Raw genomic sequence first — 12,788 nt, 5'->3', positions numbered from 1 at the left:
CTGATGTTTCTGATACATATAGTAGATTTCCTTCTAATCCTGTAGGACTTGATCTATTGTATTAGCACTTTACTTCAGAGACTTCTGTACAGGGCTTTAAATATTTGAGTGGCCGCATTCCTTTCCTGTCTGATTATTAAAATACAGACACATAGGCACACACCCTTCACCTGAGAGTGCGCTGGATTTAAAAAGCTAGAACCTACCTTATCCACAATTTGAATAGGAGATTCTGATCTTATTTCACATTTATGTCCCATTTTACTCATATTCACCATTTATAAATAAGAAAGAAATAAGCCAGAAGCAGCTGGATATTAAACCTGAGTAGACTAGTATATCAGAATCACCTGGATAAATTAACAAACTACAGATTGTTGGACCTCATGCCAGACTTACTGAATCCTTCAGGGAGGGATCCACAAGTCTGCACTTCCCAGGAGCTCTCTGAATGTCTCTTCTGTAGGCTGAGGGCTTGGATCTCCTGCAGTAGATAGTGAAGAGAATTTAGACAAAATAAGATGCACCATCCTGCATTAGGCAGTAGAGAGAATTTAGGCCAGAATTTAGACTGGCAGGCAGCCTGGTGGGCACTAGACTTCTTGGGGTTCAATTCAGCCTATGCCCTCACTGGCTATGTGACTGCTTCATGCCTCAGTTTGCTCACTAGTAGAAACAAATCTGTAAAAATACTAATAACATTGTCATCATGAGGATTAAATCAGTTAATATGTGCATACATGCTAAGTGGCCCCAGTCTTATCCAACTCTTTGTGACCTCATAGACTTAGCCCACCAGGCTCCTCTGTCTGTGGGATTCTCCAGGCAAGAATACTGAAGTGGATTGCCATGCCCTCTTCCAGGGGATCTTCCCAGCCCAGGGATTGAACCCGTATGTCTTACATCTCCTGCATTGGCAGGCAGGTTCTTTACCACTAGCACCACCTGGGAAGCCCTAGTTGTATGCTTAAAATAGTGCTGCACATTGGTAAGAGCGGTGTCTGTGTCTGCTGTGAATGTTACCCCATGCACAGGAATGGCATGAGCAAAGTCAAACAGATGCAAACGGGTGGCCTCTCTGAGGGAGGCGAGCAGACCTCTTTGTTAAGAGCAGGTTTAGGTCAGTAGTTTTCAAATTATGGTATGCAAAAACTTCACATGGGAAGCATGTTAAAAATGTAGTGTCCTTCCAAAGACTTGATTTAGTAAACTTGGAGTGAAGCATTTAAAATTTTTGATGTAGATGATCAGCACATTTTTAGAAATCCAGGTTTCAGTGGGGAAGTACAGGCATTTAACATTGGTGAGGCCTCATGGGATTTGGCTTGGGCCATGAAAAAATATGGATGCTAATTGCATATTTAATATCTGCTTTATTAGGTGTGTCCAGAAAGCAGTAGAAGTATCTGGGAGGTACAGTGTGCATCCTACAACAACAAGCCGTTCATGGGCCGGTTTTATGAATGGGAACCATTTGCAGAAGGTAAGAGTAGCCCCAGCCCTGTCCACAGGAATCAGTTTTGTCTGTTCTCCAACCCTGTTGCCTTTTTGTTGTTGCTGGAGGAACTGGTGTGATGCTGGCTAGCGTGGCAGTGTGAGGAGGAGCTGGTACGGGTCTTTACTGAAGGTAGTAATAGCTCTCAGGTGACAGCTGGACCATTAGTCAGATGGGAGAGGCTTTGACTGAAGCAAGCAGCATCGGAGGATGACAGGATGAGTGAGACAGAGCAAGGGTCAAGAAATGAGAAGAAGCAAGAGACTCAAGCTAAACTTGTGAGGAGTGAGCAAGGCTAGAGTTTCCCTTTTCCTAGGTTCCTGCTGCAAGGGCTGGTATAATGGCTTAAGAGAGCCTAGAGGTGTAAGGCTGACAGTTGTTTGGCTTTGGTGCTGGGGGAGCCTCAGATGCAGTTTCCCAAGAGAAAGTGTGGTAGGCAACCACTGCAGAGCTCGTCAGTACCGTTCCAGATCTTGGAGTCACTTTCCTTTGTTGTTTGCTTTGTTTTGATGAGGACCATTTTTAAAGTCTTTGTTGAGTTTTTACCATGTTGCTTCTGTTTTACGTTTTGGTTTTGGGGCCATAGTAAGTTGTGCTGAGTGCATTATAGAATCTGTGTCCGCATGTGAGAAGTCGTGCCTAGGTGTAAGGCCATGGGAAGAGGGAGGTGGGGCGGATGTCTGCTCTGAAATGGGATGCAGAATTATTCTTGTCTGCACGTTTGTCTCAGAGAAGTGTCTGTAGCTTGGGTTGGATTCGTAAAGTGGTCTCATGATCACTGCCCATTAGAATCACTAAGCAGCCTTCTAGAAATACTGAGGCCTGGGTGCCACTCCCAGAGATTGTGATTTAATTGATTTGGGGTGCAGCCTGGGGATGGGGATTTTTTTTTTTTTTTAAGATCACAAGTCATTCTGATGGGCAGCTGGGGTTGAGAAACTCTAATCCAAGATGGAGGCAGGATCTCAGAAGAGGTGGTGACTCTGGCTTAAATTAAGGCACAGAATCGTGAGTGTTTTGTCAACTGTGAAATATATTCTTATGTCAGGGCAACAGTACTTGGCAGTGAGCACTTAGAGAAGTAACCCTTTCTTTTGTCTGAGCTGCACCCTTGCTTTATTGTTGGCTGTGGGTAGTAATAGCTGCTTTACCGTGGTTCACTGGGAGGCAAGGTGAATTCCTCCAGCCATGCGCTGTCTGTCTGCATTGTTTACGCTGAAGCTGGAGCCACATCACCCTCTCTGCTTAGTTCCACGTGGTCCTCTGCCAGCCACCTGATCCTGTCAAGCCTAGTATCAAAAGCTCTTTGCATCCCACAAAGAAAACTCATGCTAATATTTTCACCTATCATCAGTATTGCCTGTGGATGCCAGCTGTTGTCTATCTATGATTCTACTTTTTCTGTTCTTTTGTTTGCCCTGACTCAGACTGGACTTTAATTATGAGTCCTCAGGTAGGAGGAGGAGTAATTAACATCTGATTCAACTTTTTATTTTGGAAAATTTCAAACATATGAAAAGATAGATAGAATGGTATAATCATATGATAATAACCTCCTATATACCCATCACTTAGTTTCAACTCATGGCAAGTCTTTTTCATGGATAGTCCACCTGTTCATCCCCATCCAAATATGGCAAACTACTTGGATTTACATTATATAGCATTATTCACTAGTGCATGTATTAATTAGAACTCTTGGCTGTAAGTGACCAAAACCAAGCCTACCTATATTTAAGCCTACCTATATTTAAGCAAGATACTTTGTTGGTCCTGTTACTGGGAAGTCCAAGAATGGGGCTGGGATTTAGATGTGGCTGCATTCGAGGGATTCAATAACGTTGCTGCTGCTGCTGCTGCTAAGTTGCTTCAGTTGTGTCCGACTCTGTGCGACCCCATAGACAGCAGCCCACCAGGCTCCCCCGTCCCTGGGATTCTTCAGTCAAGAACACTGGAGTGGATTGCCATTTCCTTTTCCAAGGCATGAAAGTGAAAAGTGGAAGTGAAGTTGCTCAGTTGTATCCGAGTCTTCGAGACCCCATGGACTGCAGCCTACCAGGCTCCTCCACCCATGGGATTTTCCAGACAAGAGTACTGGAGTGGGTTGCCATTGCCTTCTCCCCCAATAACGTTAGGAGCCTGCTTTTCTCTCTTTCTCCGTCTCTTGGTCTGTTTACTTACTTCTCAGGTGGATGGACAGGCTTACATGGCTTTGAACTTGCAATCATAGTGAGAAAGACTCTCTCTTATCCAGTGTTATGGGTTGAATTATGTCCCCCGATTTTTCTATCTCTGGTGCCTATGAATTTGCTTATCTGGAAATAAGGTCTTTGCATGTAATTAAGGTTCAGGTTAAGAAGAGGTCATACTGGATGAGGGTGGGCCCTTAATCCAATGCGACTGGTGTCCTTATATAAAGAGAAGAGACACAGAGGCACACATATAGAGGACACGCAGGCACAGAGGAAAGATGGCATGTGACACCACGGCGGAGCTCAGTGACACAGCCACAAGTCAGGGGACACTAAGGGTTTCTGGAAAATGCCAGAAACCAGGAGGCGTAACAGAAAGATTCTTCCCCAGAGATTGCAGAGGGAGCAGGGCCCTGCCAACACCTTGAGTTTGAATTCCCAGCCTCCAGAACTGTCAGAGACTAAATTCTGTTGTTTTAACCCACCCAGTTTGTGGTCATTTTTTATGGCAGCCTAGGAAACTAATATGCCTAATGAGGGCTTCGGTCTCAGAAAAACCACACTGTGATCTTTTTTGGGTCATATTCCCATCCCTGGACATGACATGGCCTAGGTTGGGGGCAGTGGTCCTTGGGTTAACTCAGGTCATGTGACTAGCCCTCTGGTGGGAAACCCACATCCCAGGAAGCGGAGGTGGGAAAGAAGGAATTGGGACAGACAGAAAAACAGAATCTTCTACAGTAATTGTTATCTACTTCTTCACCATAAGCCACTGAAAATTTTGAAGGAGCCAGTGAGAATGCTGTTTTACAAAGCATTTTTACAAATGTTTTACAAAGAAAAGAAAAATGCAGAACAGCAGCAGATTAAATAAATCAACTATCTTCTGCACTGTGTTTGGTACTTTGTCTAGAAAATTCAGCATTCTTTAAAAATATTTACTGACATTAATATGTCTCACATGCCTAGGAGGAGGGGATCCCAGAGTCACTGAAACTGCATTTACTTTGGCTTTCTTTAAACAATTCTTCTTGCTGCTAAGATTGTTTTCTTGATTTTGTCCTCTTTCCTCTTAAATGACTCCCAGGCTGACCAGTGGGAGGAAGACGCTGTTAATGTTTCTGCGGGGTGTTCATATTTTACGGCTGGATTTTGCATTCGGCTCTGGGTTTTGTTTGGATGTCTGTTGCTATTCGCATATGCCTACTTAGGGGAACAGCTGCACTTATTCAGCCCAATGCCACAAAGAATAGTAAAAGCAGAGTGCACTCTCTGATAAACACATTAATTTCACCACATGCTTCTTCTTAGACCCTTAACTGCATTTCCTAAGATAATGCCTCCAGGAATTTTTCTCATAGACGTAATATTGTAAAGACGATGGAAGTAGAATTCCAGGGTCTGCACGCGCCTGTTTACTCAGTATACTCATAGTTCATGTGTCACCCTCGCCCCCTTCACTCCAGGCCACTCTGGACTGTAAATTGCACGGTCAATGTAGCTAGAAGAGGACACTTGAATAGGTAGAGTCTTGTTTGGGTGCATTGGAGAAAATCGTACCTGTTTTCATAACTAGAATCTAGAGTTTTGCCGGGTCACTGTGGGCTCTATAGCAGTGAGTATCAGTCTTAATCCATAAGCCAGGGGACAGCTTTGTATTGGTATTTTAATGCACCATATGTCCCCAAGAGCTGAACTAAACAGAGCACAAATCTAAAAGCCAGAAGTGAGACTGAGTCAGAAACTGGAGGTTGCCAACTTGTCATATGACCAGGGTCAGTGGATCTGTCGGGACTGAGTAGCTTGAGCTGCAGGAACAAAGAACCCCGGAGTCCTTATGACTTAACAGAACAAGTTTGTCTCTTGCTCAGCCCACCTGTGTGATGCAGTATGTATTCTGCTCATTCAGGGGTCCAGGCTGATAGAAGCAGCATCTCAACTTCTGCTTCCACTGAGGCCAGGAAAGGGAACAAATGAATCACCCATGGATCCTTCACACTTCTCCCAGAAGTGATCAGTGTTGTTTCTGCTCACATCTCTTTAGCCGAAGCAAGCAACACATCATGTTTACCTTCAAGGGCAGCAGGGAGGTACCATCCTGCTGTGTGCTCAAAGCAGACGTGGAATATCCACGACCACCCTAATGACTAGTGCAAGCAGGAAGCTTTGAGAGAATTCCGTGAGCTGTGTCTTCCTTCTCTAAGTTCAGGTGACTTTTATTAGGCTGCTTGCAAGAAGAGTAGGGCTCTAGGGAAAGTTATAGGTGACACAGTCTCTAACAGTTACAGGGCCCTAAGCCATTTAGACTATTCCTTCTCCTTGATTAAAGCTCCGAGGGGCAGGGATGGAATGTTGGTGCCAAGGGGTGCTGCTGACTCCCCCGCAAGTCTAGCCCTGGCACAGACCACATTGGTACGGGGGTCAAGGACTGTCATAAACATGGACAGTAATATCAAAACTGTATGATGTGAGGAAGGAAGGCTTAGGGCCAAGTGCTGGTGGACCTGGGGTTAGGATGTTTATATTTTACTGAAGCAACTTTATTCATTCCTGGAATTCTCGCTCCCTCAGCCCACCCCTCCTGCACAGATAGTTCTTAGTCATCATGGACTTTTCAGAGTGGACAGGGAAGGCCTAAGGGAAAGGAGAGGAGTTTTCTAGTTTTCTACCCTCCACAGATCCATTCTGAAGCTCTTTTATCCAGGCCTAGGAATACCTGGCAAGACAAGGTCATGTTTGCTCCGCATTTGAGTGTATCATTGAGGACAAGGGGCTTCCCTTGTAGCCCAGTTGGTAAAGGATCTGCCTGCAGTGCAGGAGACCCAGGCTTGATTCCTGGCTTGGGAAGATCCCCTGGAGAAGGAAATAGCAACCCACTCCAGTATTCTTGTCTGGAGAATCCCATGGACAGAGGAGCATGGAGGGCTACAGTCCATGGGGTCGCAAGAGTTGGACATGACTTAGCAACTAAACCTCCACTGAGGACAAAGCAAAATCCTGAGAGCAACCTCTTTGTGAAACCAAAACAGTGATTTTGGTTTTATACATTAGTTGAGTATGAATGAATGGTAGTGAGCTCCCCAGAAAGAAGTTGGGGGCATTTAAGGGAGATATCTGATGGTTGTAGACGTATATTTGAAGTCATTGTCTTTAGTGTGATAATTAAAGCCACTGTGATGAAGACCTTCAAGAGAGTACAGAATCACGAGGACAAGGGACTCAGGAAGGAGGTTTGACGTATATCCACATTAAAGAAGCAGGGGAAAGAGACCCAACGATGAAAGGAGCCTGAGAAGAGGTGGCACCAAAGTATTACAGTGCCTTCTATCATCTCTAATAGTAATAAAGTCTATTACAGTTTATAAAGTTCTATTACATACACCACAGTGAGGGGCAAATGAGATAAGAGGAATTGCAAGCACTTACTGTGTACCAGGCTAACTCATTTAATCTTTACAACAACCCTGTGAGGTGAGTCCTATTATCAGCCTCACTTTACACAAGAAACAAAGTATATAATTGTTAAATAATTACCCAAGGTCACCCAGATAGTAAGTGATAGAGCCAGGTTCAAACCTCAGAATCTGGCTGCAGAATCTCTACTCTCAATGTATATGGAAGCCAGGAGAAAGATATGTAGACTTGTGAGCATTTTAGACCAGTCTTTCGGTACCTGTTTTCCTTGTAAAAACTATCTGAGTAATTAAAGTTTAACTTTTCTTTAAAAAAAGATAAAAGAAGGAGTGGTGGGGGAGAAGCCATGAACACAGCTTACCATAGCAAGAAGTCAAGGGGAGGATGGGGCCTGAGAAAATGAGACTAGGATAGACTGTCGGGAAAGCGCTGGAGAGAATCTAGCCGGGTGGAATGAGCAGGGAGGGGAGGGATCTTTAAGAGGCAGGGGACACGGGTATGCCTATGGCTGATTCACATTGATGTGTGCTAGAAAGTTTCACAATATTGTAAAGTAATTATCCTCCAGTTAAAAATAAAATAAAAAATTTAAAAAGAGGGTAGCCAGTGAATAGGGCTAGCTCTTCCTTTTAAAAATTGCCACGAAGAAGGCATACTGAGAGTGTTTGCTGGCTTAATTTAAGGCAAAGAGAAAGGTTTATTTAGAATGGTAGCGAAATGAGAATTCTGGGGATTGAGAGTTTGAAACTTAAAAAGGAAGAATAAGGGGTTAATAGAATGGTACCTATAAACCTAGTCTATCCTAGAAAAAAAGGTGGAAAATAGGCACCATTTTCCCTCCAGGAAAAATTATATTATTGTTTCTCTGCATGCTGTTAATACAAAACCTCTTCACCATTAAATGAAAATTCATTTATTCAAGAGCAATGAAAGCAATCATAGTTCCATAAAAAATATTTATTTAAGAATGTTCACAGCAAATTTTTTCATGATAGCTTCAAAGTGGAAACAACCCAACTATTTCATCAACAGGAGACTAAATAAACGCACTGTGATACACTTATACAGTGGAGTATTACTCAGCAATAATAAAGCACACTCTACTGATAACATATAATGATCCAGACGAGTATCAGAAACACTGTGTTGACCAGAGTAAGCCAGATACAAGCCTCTGCACTGCCTGATTCTCTTTGTATTTTGTTCTAGAACAGGGAAGATTGGGCTACACTGATGGAAGTCAGAACAGCATTTGCCTATGGGTGTGGGGAAGGAATAGCTGGAAAGGCCCGCGATAGAGCTTTGTGGAATGATGGTCACGTTCCAGATCACAATTGGCATGGCTGGTTTATGTAGTTGTTGAAACCCATCGACTGTACATTTGTGGTCTATGCATTCTATTGTATATAAACAATACTTTAAAAAGCCATTTGATTCTCTTTCCCATTCTGTCTTCATTCCTAAAAGTAAAATTTAGAGCTAATATAAATTTCACCATTATAGAACTATTCTAAGCAGATCCAACCAGTCCATTCTAAAGGAGATCAGCTCTGGGTGTTCTTTGGAAGGAATGATGCTAAAGCTGAAACTCCAATACTTTGGCCACCTCATGCGAAGAGCTGACTCATTGGAAAAGATGTTGATGCTTGGAGGGATTGGGGGCAGGAGGAGAAGGGGACAACAGAGGATGAGATGGCTGGATGGCATCACTGGCTCGATGGACGCGAGTCTGAGTGAACTCCGGGAGTTGGTGATGGACAGGGAGGCCCGGCGTGCTGAGATTCATGGGGTCGCAAAGACTTGGACACGACTGAGCGACTGAACTGAACTGAACTGAAGCCTTGCTAGTTTGCCTCTCTTTCTCTTACTCTATTTTATTTTAAATACTCTTTATTATTTACCATAGAGGCTCAAGAGGATTTTAGGAAGAATGTACTCATATGCAGGATATCATTTTTGGAATCATTTAGGATCATAGGGCTTAGCTGAGCCTAGAAATCCTCAACTAGGTCCAGAATCTGAAGAAGCAAGCTGCACATCTGTGTAAGTTAGCATTCTTCTTTTTTTCACAAGCCGCAGACACCAATTTTGGCTAGGTCAAACACAAAAGGATTTTGTTGGAAGGATATCCAGTAGCTCTAAGAATCAACAGGAAGTGTGCGGGAGCAGGCTGGGTGAAGGACAGATACAGAGTGGGTGCTGGGGATCCAGGTGGACAGAACTGATGGTCTTCCTTCTGTGCTGCTGGTGTTGCTGCAGTGGGTACATTTGGACAGGCTTCTTCACCCAAGACTCAGAGCCCTGGCAATAGGAGCTCTCTGCTTGGCACAGGCCACATGCCCACTGCTTGGCTGGGGGTAGAAGGGTCGGGGGAGTCCTGATTGACAGTCCCACCAAGACTTTATGCAGAGGAGGAGACTAGATTCCCAGAAAGGAAATCCAGGTGCCGAACCAAAAGAAGCAAGAATGGGTCTGGGATGACCCCAAAACAACCGATATCCATGACGGAAACTCATGACAAGTCAGGATCCCCACCTGGTTTGTCAACTGTATTTCATGAGATTTTCTGACACCTTTGAGGGACTATTGAAATTAGACTATAAAGTGTGATTGTCGCTCTTTCCTTCTCATGTTGACTTTTCTGAAGATTTCTTCAGACAGGCCTCCTTATATAGGTATGGTATGTGGCTGTGTGGGTTCTTTCTGATTCCACACATTGTCAGACATAATTTGGATCGGCCAGTGTGCATTTGCAAAGGGACATGGGAGAGAGGCTGGGGTTCTGTGGTACCTTTATCCTGTGGCTTGCTGTGTTGAGGAGGACCTCAGGAGGAAGTGAAAGGGGCTAGTAATGGTTGTTCTTTTCCTGCTGATTTCCGTAATCCTGGACAGACTCTTTGGTGGGATTATATGTGTAAAGTACATCTAGATCTGTGTACCTTAGGAAGTGGGCCTTAGGAAGCATCACTACGAACAACGCTACTGGAGGTGATAGAATTTCAGTTGAGCTATTTCAAACCTAAAAGATGATTCTGTGAAAGTGCTGCACTCAATATGCTAGAAAATTTGGAAAACTCAGCAGTGGCCCCAGGACCAGAAAAGGTAAGTTTTCATTCTAATCCCAAAGAAAGGCAATGCCAAAGAATGCTCAAACTACTGCATAATCACACTCATCTCACATGCTAGCAAAGGAATGCTCAAAATTCTCCAAAACCAGGCTTCAACGGTACATGAACTGTGAACTTCCAGATGTTCAAGCTGGATTTAGAAAAGGCAGAGGAACCAGAGATCAAATTGCCAACATTCGCTGGATCATTGAAAAAGAAAACATCTACTTCCGCTTTATTGACTATGCCAAAGCCTTTGACTGTGTGGATCACAACAAACTGTGGGAAATTCTTAAAGAGCTGGGAATACCAGACCACTTTACTGCCTCCTGAGAAATTTATATGCAGGTCAAGAAGCAACAGTTAGAACTGATTATGGAACAACAGACTGATTCCAAATCAAGAAAGGAGTATGTCAAAGCTGTATATTGTCACCCTGCTCATTTAACTTATATGAAGAATACATCATGCGGAATGCCTGGCTGGATGAAGCACAAGCTCGAATCAAGATTGCCAGGAGAAATATCAGTAACCTCAGATACTCAGATGACACCACCCTTAGGGCAGAAAGCAAAGAACTAAAGAGCTTCTTGATGAAAGTGAAAGAGGAGAGTGAAAAAGTTGACTTAAATGTAAACATTAAGAAAACAAAGATCATGACATCCAGTCCCATGCTACTTCATGGCAAATAGATGGGGAAATAATGGAAACAGTGACAGACTTTATTTTCTTAGGCTCTAAAATCACTGCAGATGGTGACTGCAGCCATGAAATTAAAAGACGCTTGCTCCTTGGAAGAAAAGCTATGACCAACCTAGACAGTGTATTAAAAAGGCAGAGATATCACCTTGCCAAGAAAGGTCCACATAGTCAAAGCTATGGTTTTTCCAGTGGTCATGTATGGATGTGAGAGTTGGACAATAAAAAAGCTGCTGCTGCTGCTAAGTCGTGTCCAACTCTGTGCAACCCCATAGATGGCAGCCCACCAGGCTCCACCATCCCTGGGATTCTCCAGGCAAGAACACTGGAGTGGGTTGCCATTTTCTTCTCCAATGCATGAAAGTGAAAAGTGAAAGTCAAGTCTCTCAGTCGTGTCCAACACTTCGCGACCGAATGGACTGCAGCCTACCAGGCTCCTCCATCCATGGGATTTTCCAGGCAAGAGTGCTGGAGTGGGTTGCCATTGCCTTCTGCAAAAGAAAGCTGAGCGCAGAAGAATTGATGGTTTTGAACTGTGGTATTGGAGAAGACTCTTGAGAATCTCTTGGACTGCAAGGAGATCCAACCAGTCAATCCTAAAGGAAATCAGTCCTGAATATTCATTGGAAGGACTGATGCTGAAGCTGAAGCTCCAATACTTGGGCCACCTGATGCGAACTGACTCAGTGGAAAAGACCCTGGTGCTAGGAAAGGTTGAAGGCGGGAGGAGAAGGGGATGACAGAGGTTGAGATGGTTGGATGGCATCACTAACTCGATGGACGTGAGTTTGAGTAAGCTCTGGGGGTTGGTAATGGATAGGGAAGCCTGGTGTGCTGCGTCCAGGGGGTCGCAGAGTCAGACGTGACTGAACCGAGTGACTGACACCTAGATCACGTGTTTCTCTCAGTATCTAAAAAGAAAGAAGGATGTAGGGTGGGGCACATGGAATCATGTCTCTGTGAGTGTTTTCCTAGGAAACTGAGGATTTGGAAAAGAAAAGATCATTTGAGGGAGAACATTGCCCCTGCTCTTAAGTATTCTGGAAGGTGTAAAGGATTCATGTAAAAGCAGTTTCTTTCCTGGCACTTACACCAGTGTCATTCTAGGTAATTAGTAAAGAAAAGCCTCAGGGTATATTTCAACATCTAAAAAGTAGATTAGTCTAAATGTAAATAATTTTGAGGATTTAAAGGCAAGGGTAAAGCTTAAACCCATTGCAAAATATTCAATAATGAGACCCAGTCCTGTCATTTCTCTCTCCTGGGAAGCTCAACTGTCTTCAAAGACTGCCTCCATCCTCGTGGTGTGTCTGGTCAGGATGAGCAAGGTCAGATGTCATTATTCTACAGACTCAAGAACTGAGCCTCCAGGTTGGATGATCTGCCCTGGGTCGCAGGATAAAATAGAAGGATCAGATTAAAAGAGATGTTACATAACCACAGCCTGCTGATTTCAGAGCAGCCATTTGCCTCAGGGGCTATGAAAGAATTTTTCCCTTCATGTAACCAAGCCGTGACCGATTTGGTACCTTTAAAAACAAACAAATGTGTTTTTACATCGACTGAGACTTTTCCAGGAAATCCTGGGACTCTGTCTTAATCCTTGTAGCACAGTTATCTCACCCTTTGAGCAGATGCCTCTGATCATAAATTGATAGAGCTGGGTCCCAAAGGAGTGGTCAGGACCTTTGGTTGCACCATGCCCGGATGTTGAGACATTAGTATGGGGCCAACATCAAGAGGTTTTTAGAATTAGAGGCCTTAGAGCTGGAAAACAATCCATGAAAATGCAAATTCTGTTTAAGTTGTAAATCCAGCCCATCCTTTTGCATATTGATGAAAGAAATTCTCCTTCATCTCCTTCATAGTCCCTCCCCTGAA

At 43.8% G+C, this 12,788-nt stretch overlaps 1 protein-coding gene across 1 annotated transcript in view; it reads left to right on the top strand.

Annotated features, from left to right (window-relative positions):
• Positions 1–12,788, top strand: part of THSD4 (thrombospondin type 1 domain containing 4) — a 665,429-nt gene that overhangs the window by 148,460 nt on the left and 504,181 nt on the right. The window contains exon 6 of the mRNA XM_018053563.1: positions 1,381–1,483. Coding sequence (XP_017909052.1) covers positions 1,381–1,483 — 103 coding nt within the window. The remainder of the gene's footprint in view (positions 1–1,380; positions 1,484–12,788) is intronic.

This window comes from Capra hircus, chromosome 10 (assembly GCF_001704415.2).
Source record: "Capra hircus breed San Clemente chromosome 10, ASM170441v1, whole genome shotgun sequence".
Lineage (NCBI taxonomy): Eukaryota > Metazoa > Chordata > Mammalia > Artiodactyla > Bovidae > Capra > Capra hircus.
Note: the sequence above shows the minus strand (reverse complement) of the source record. Positions and strands in the feature narration are given on the sequence as shown.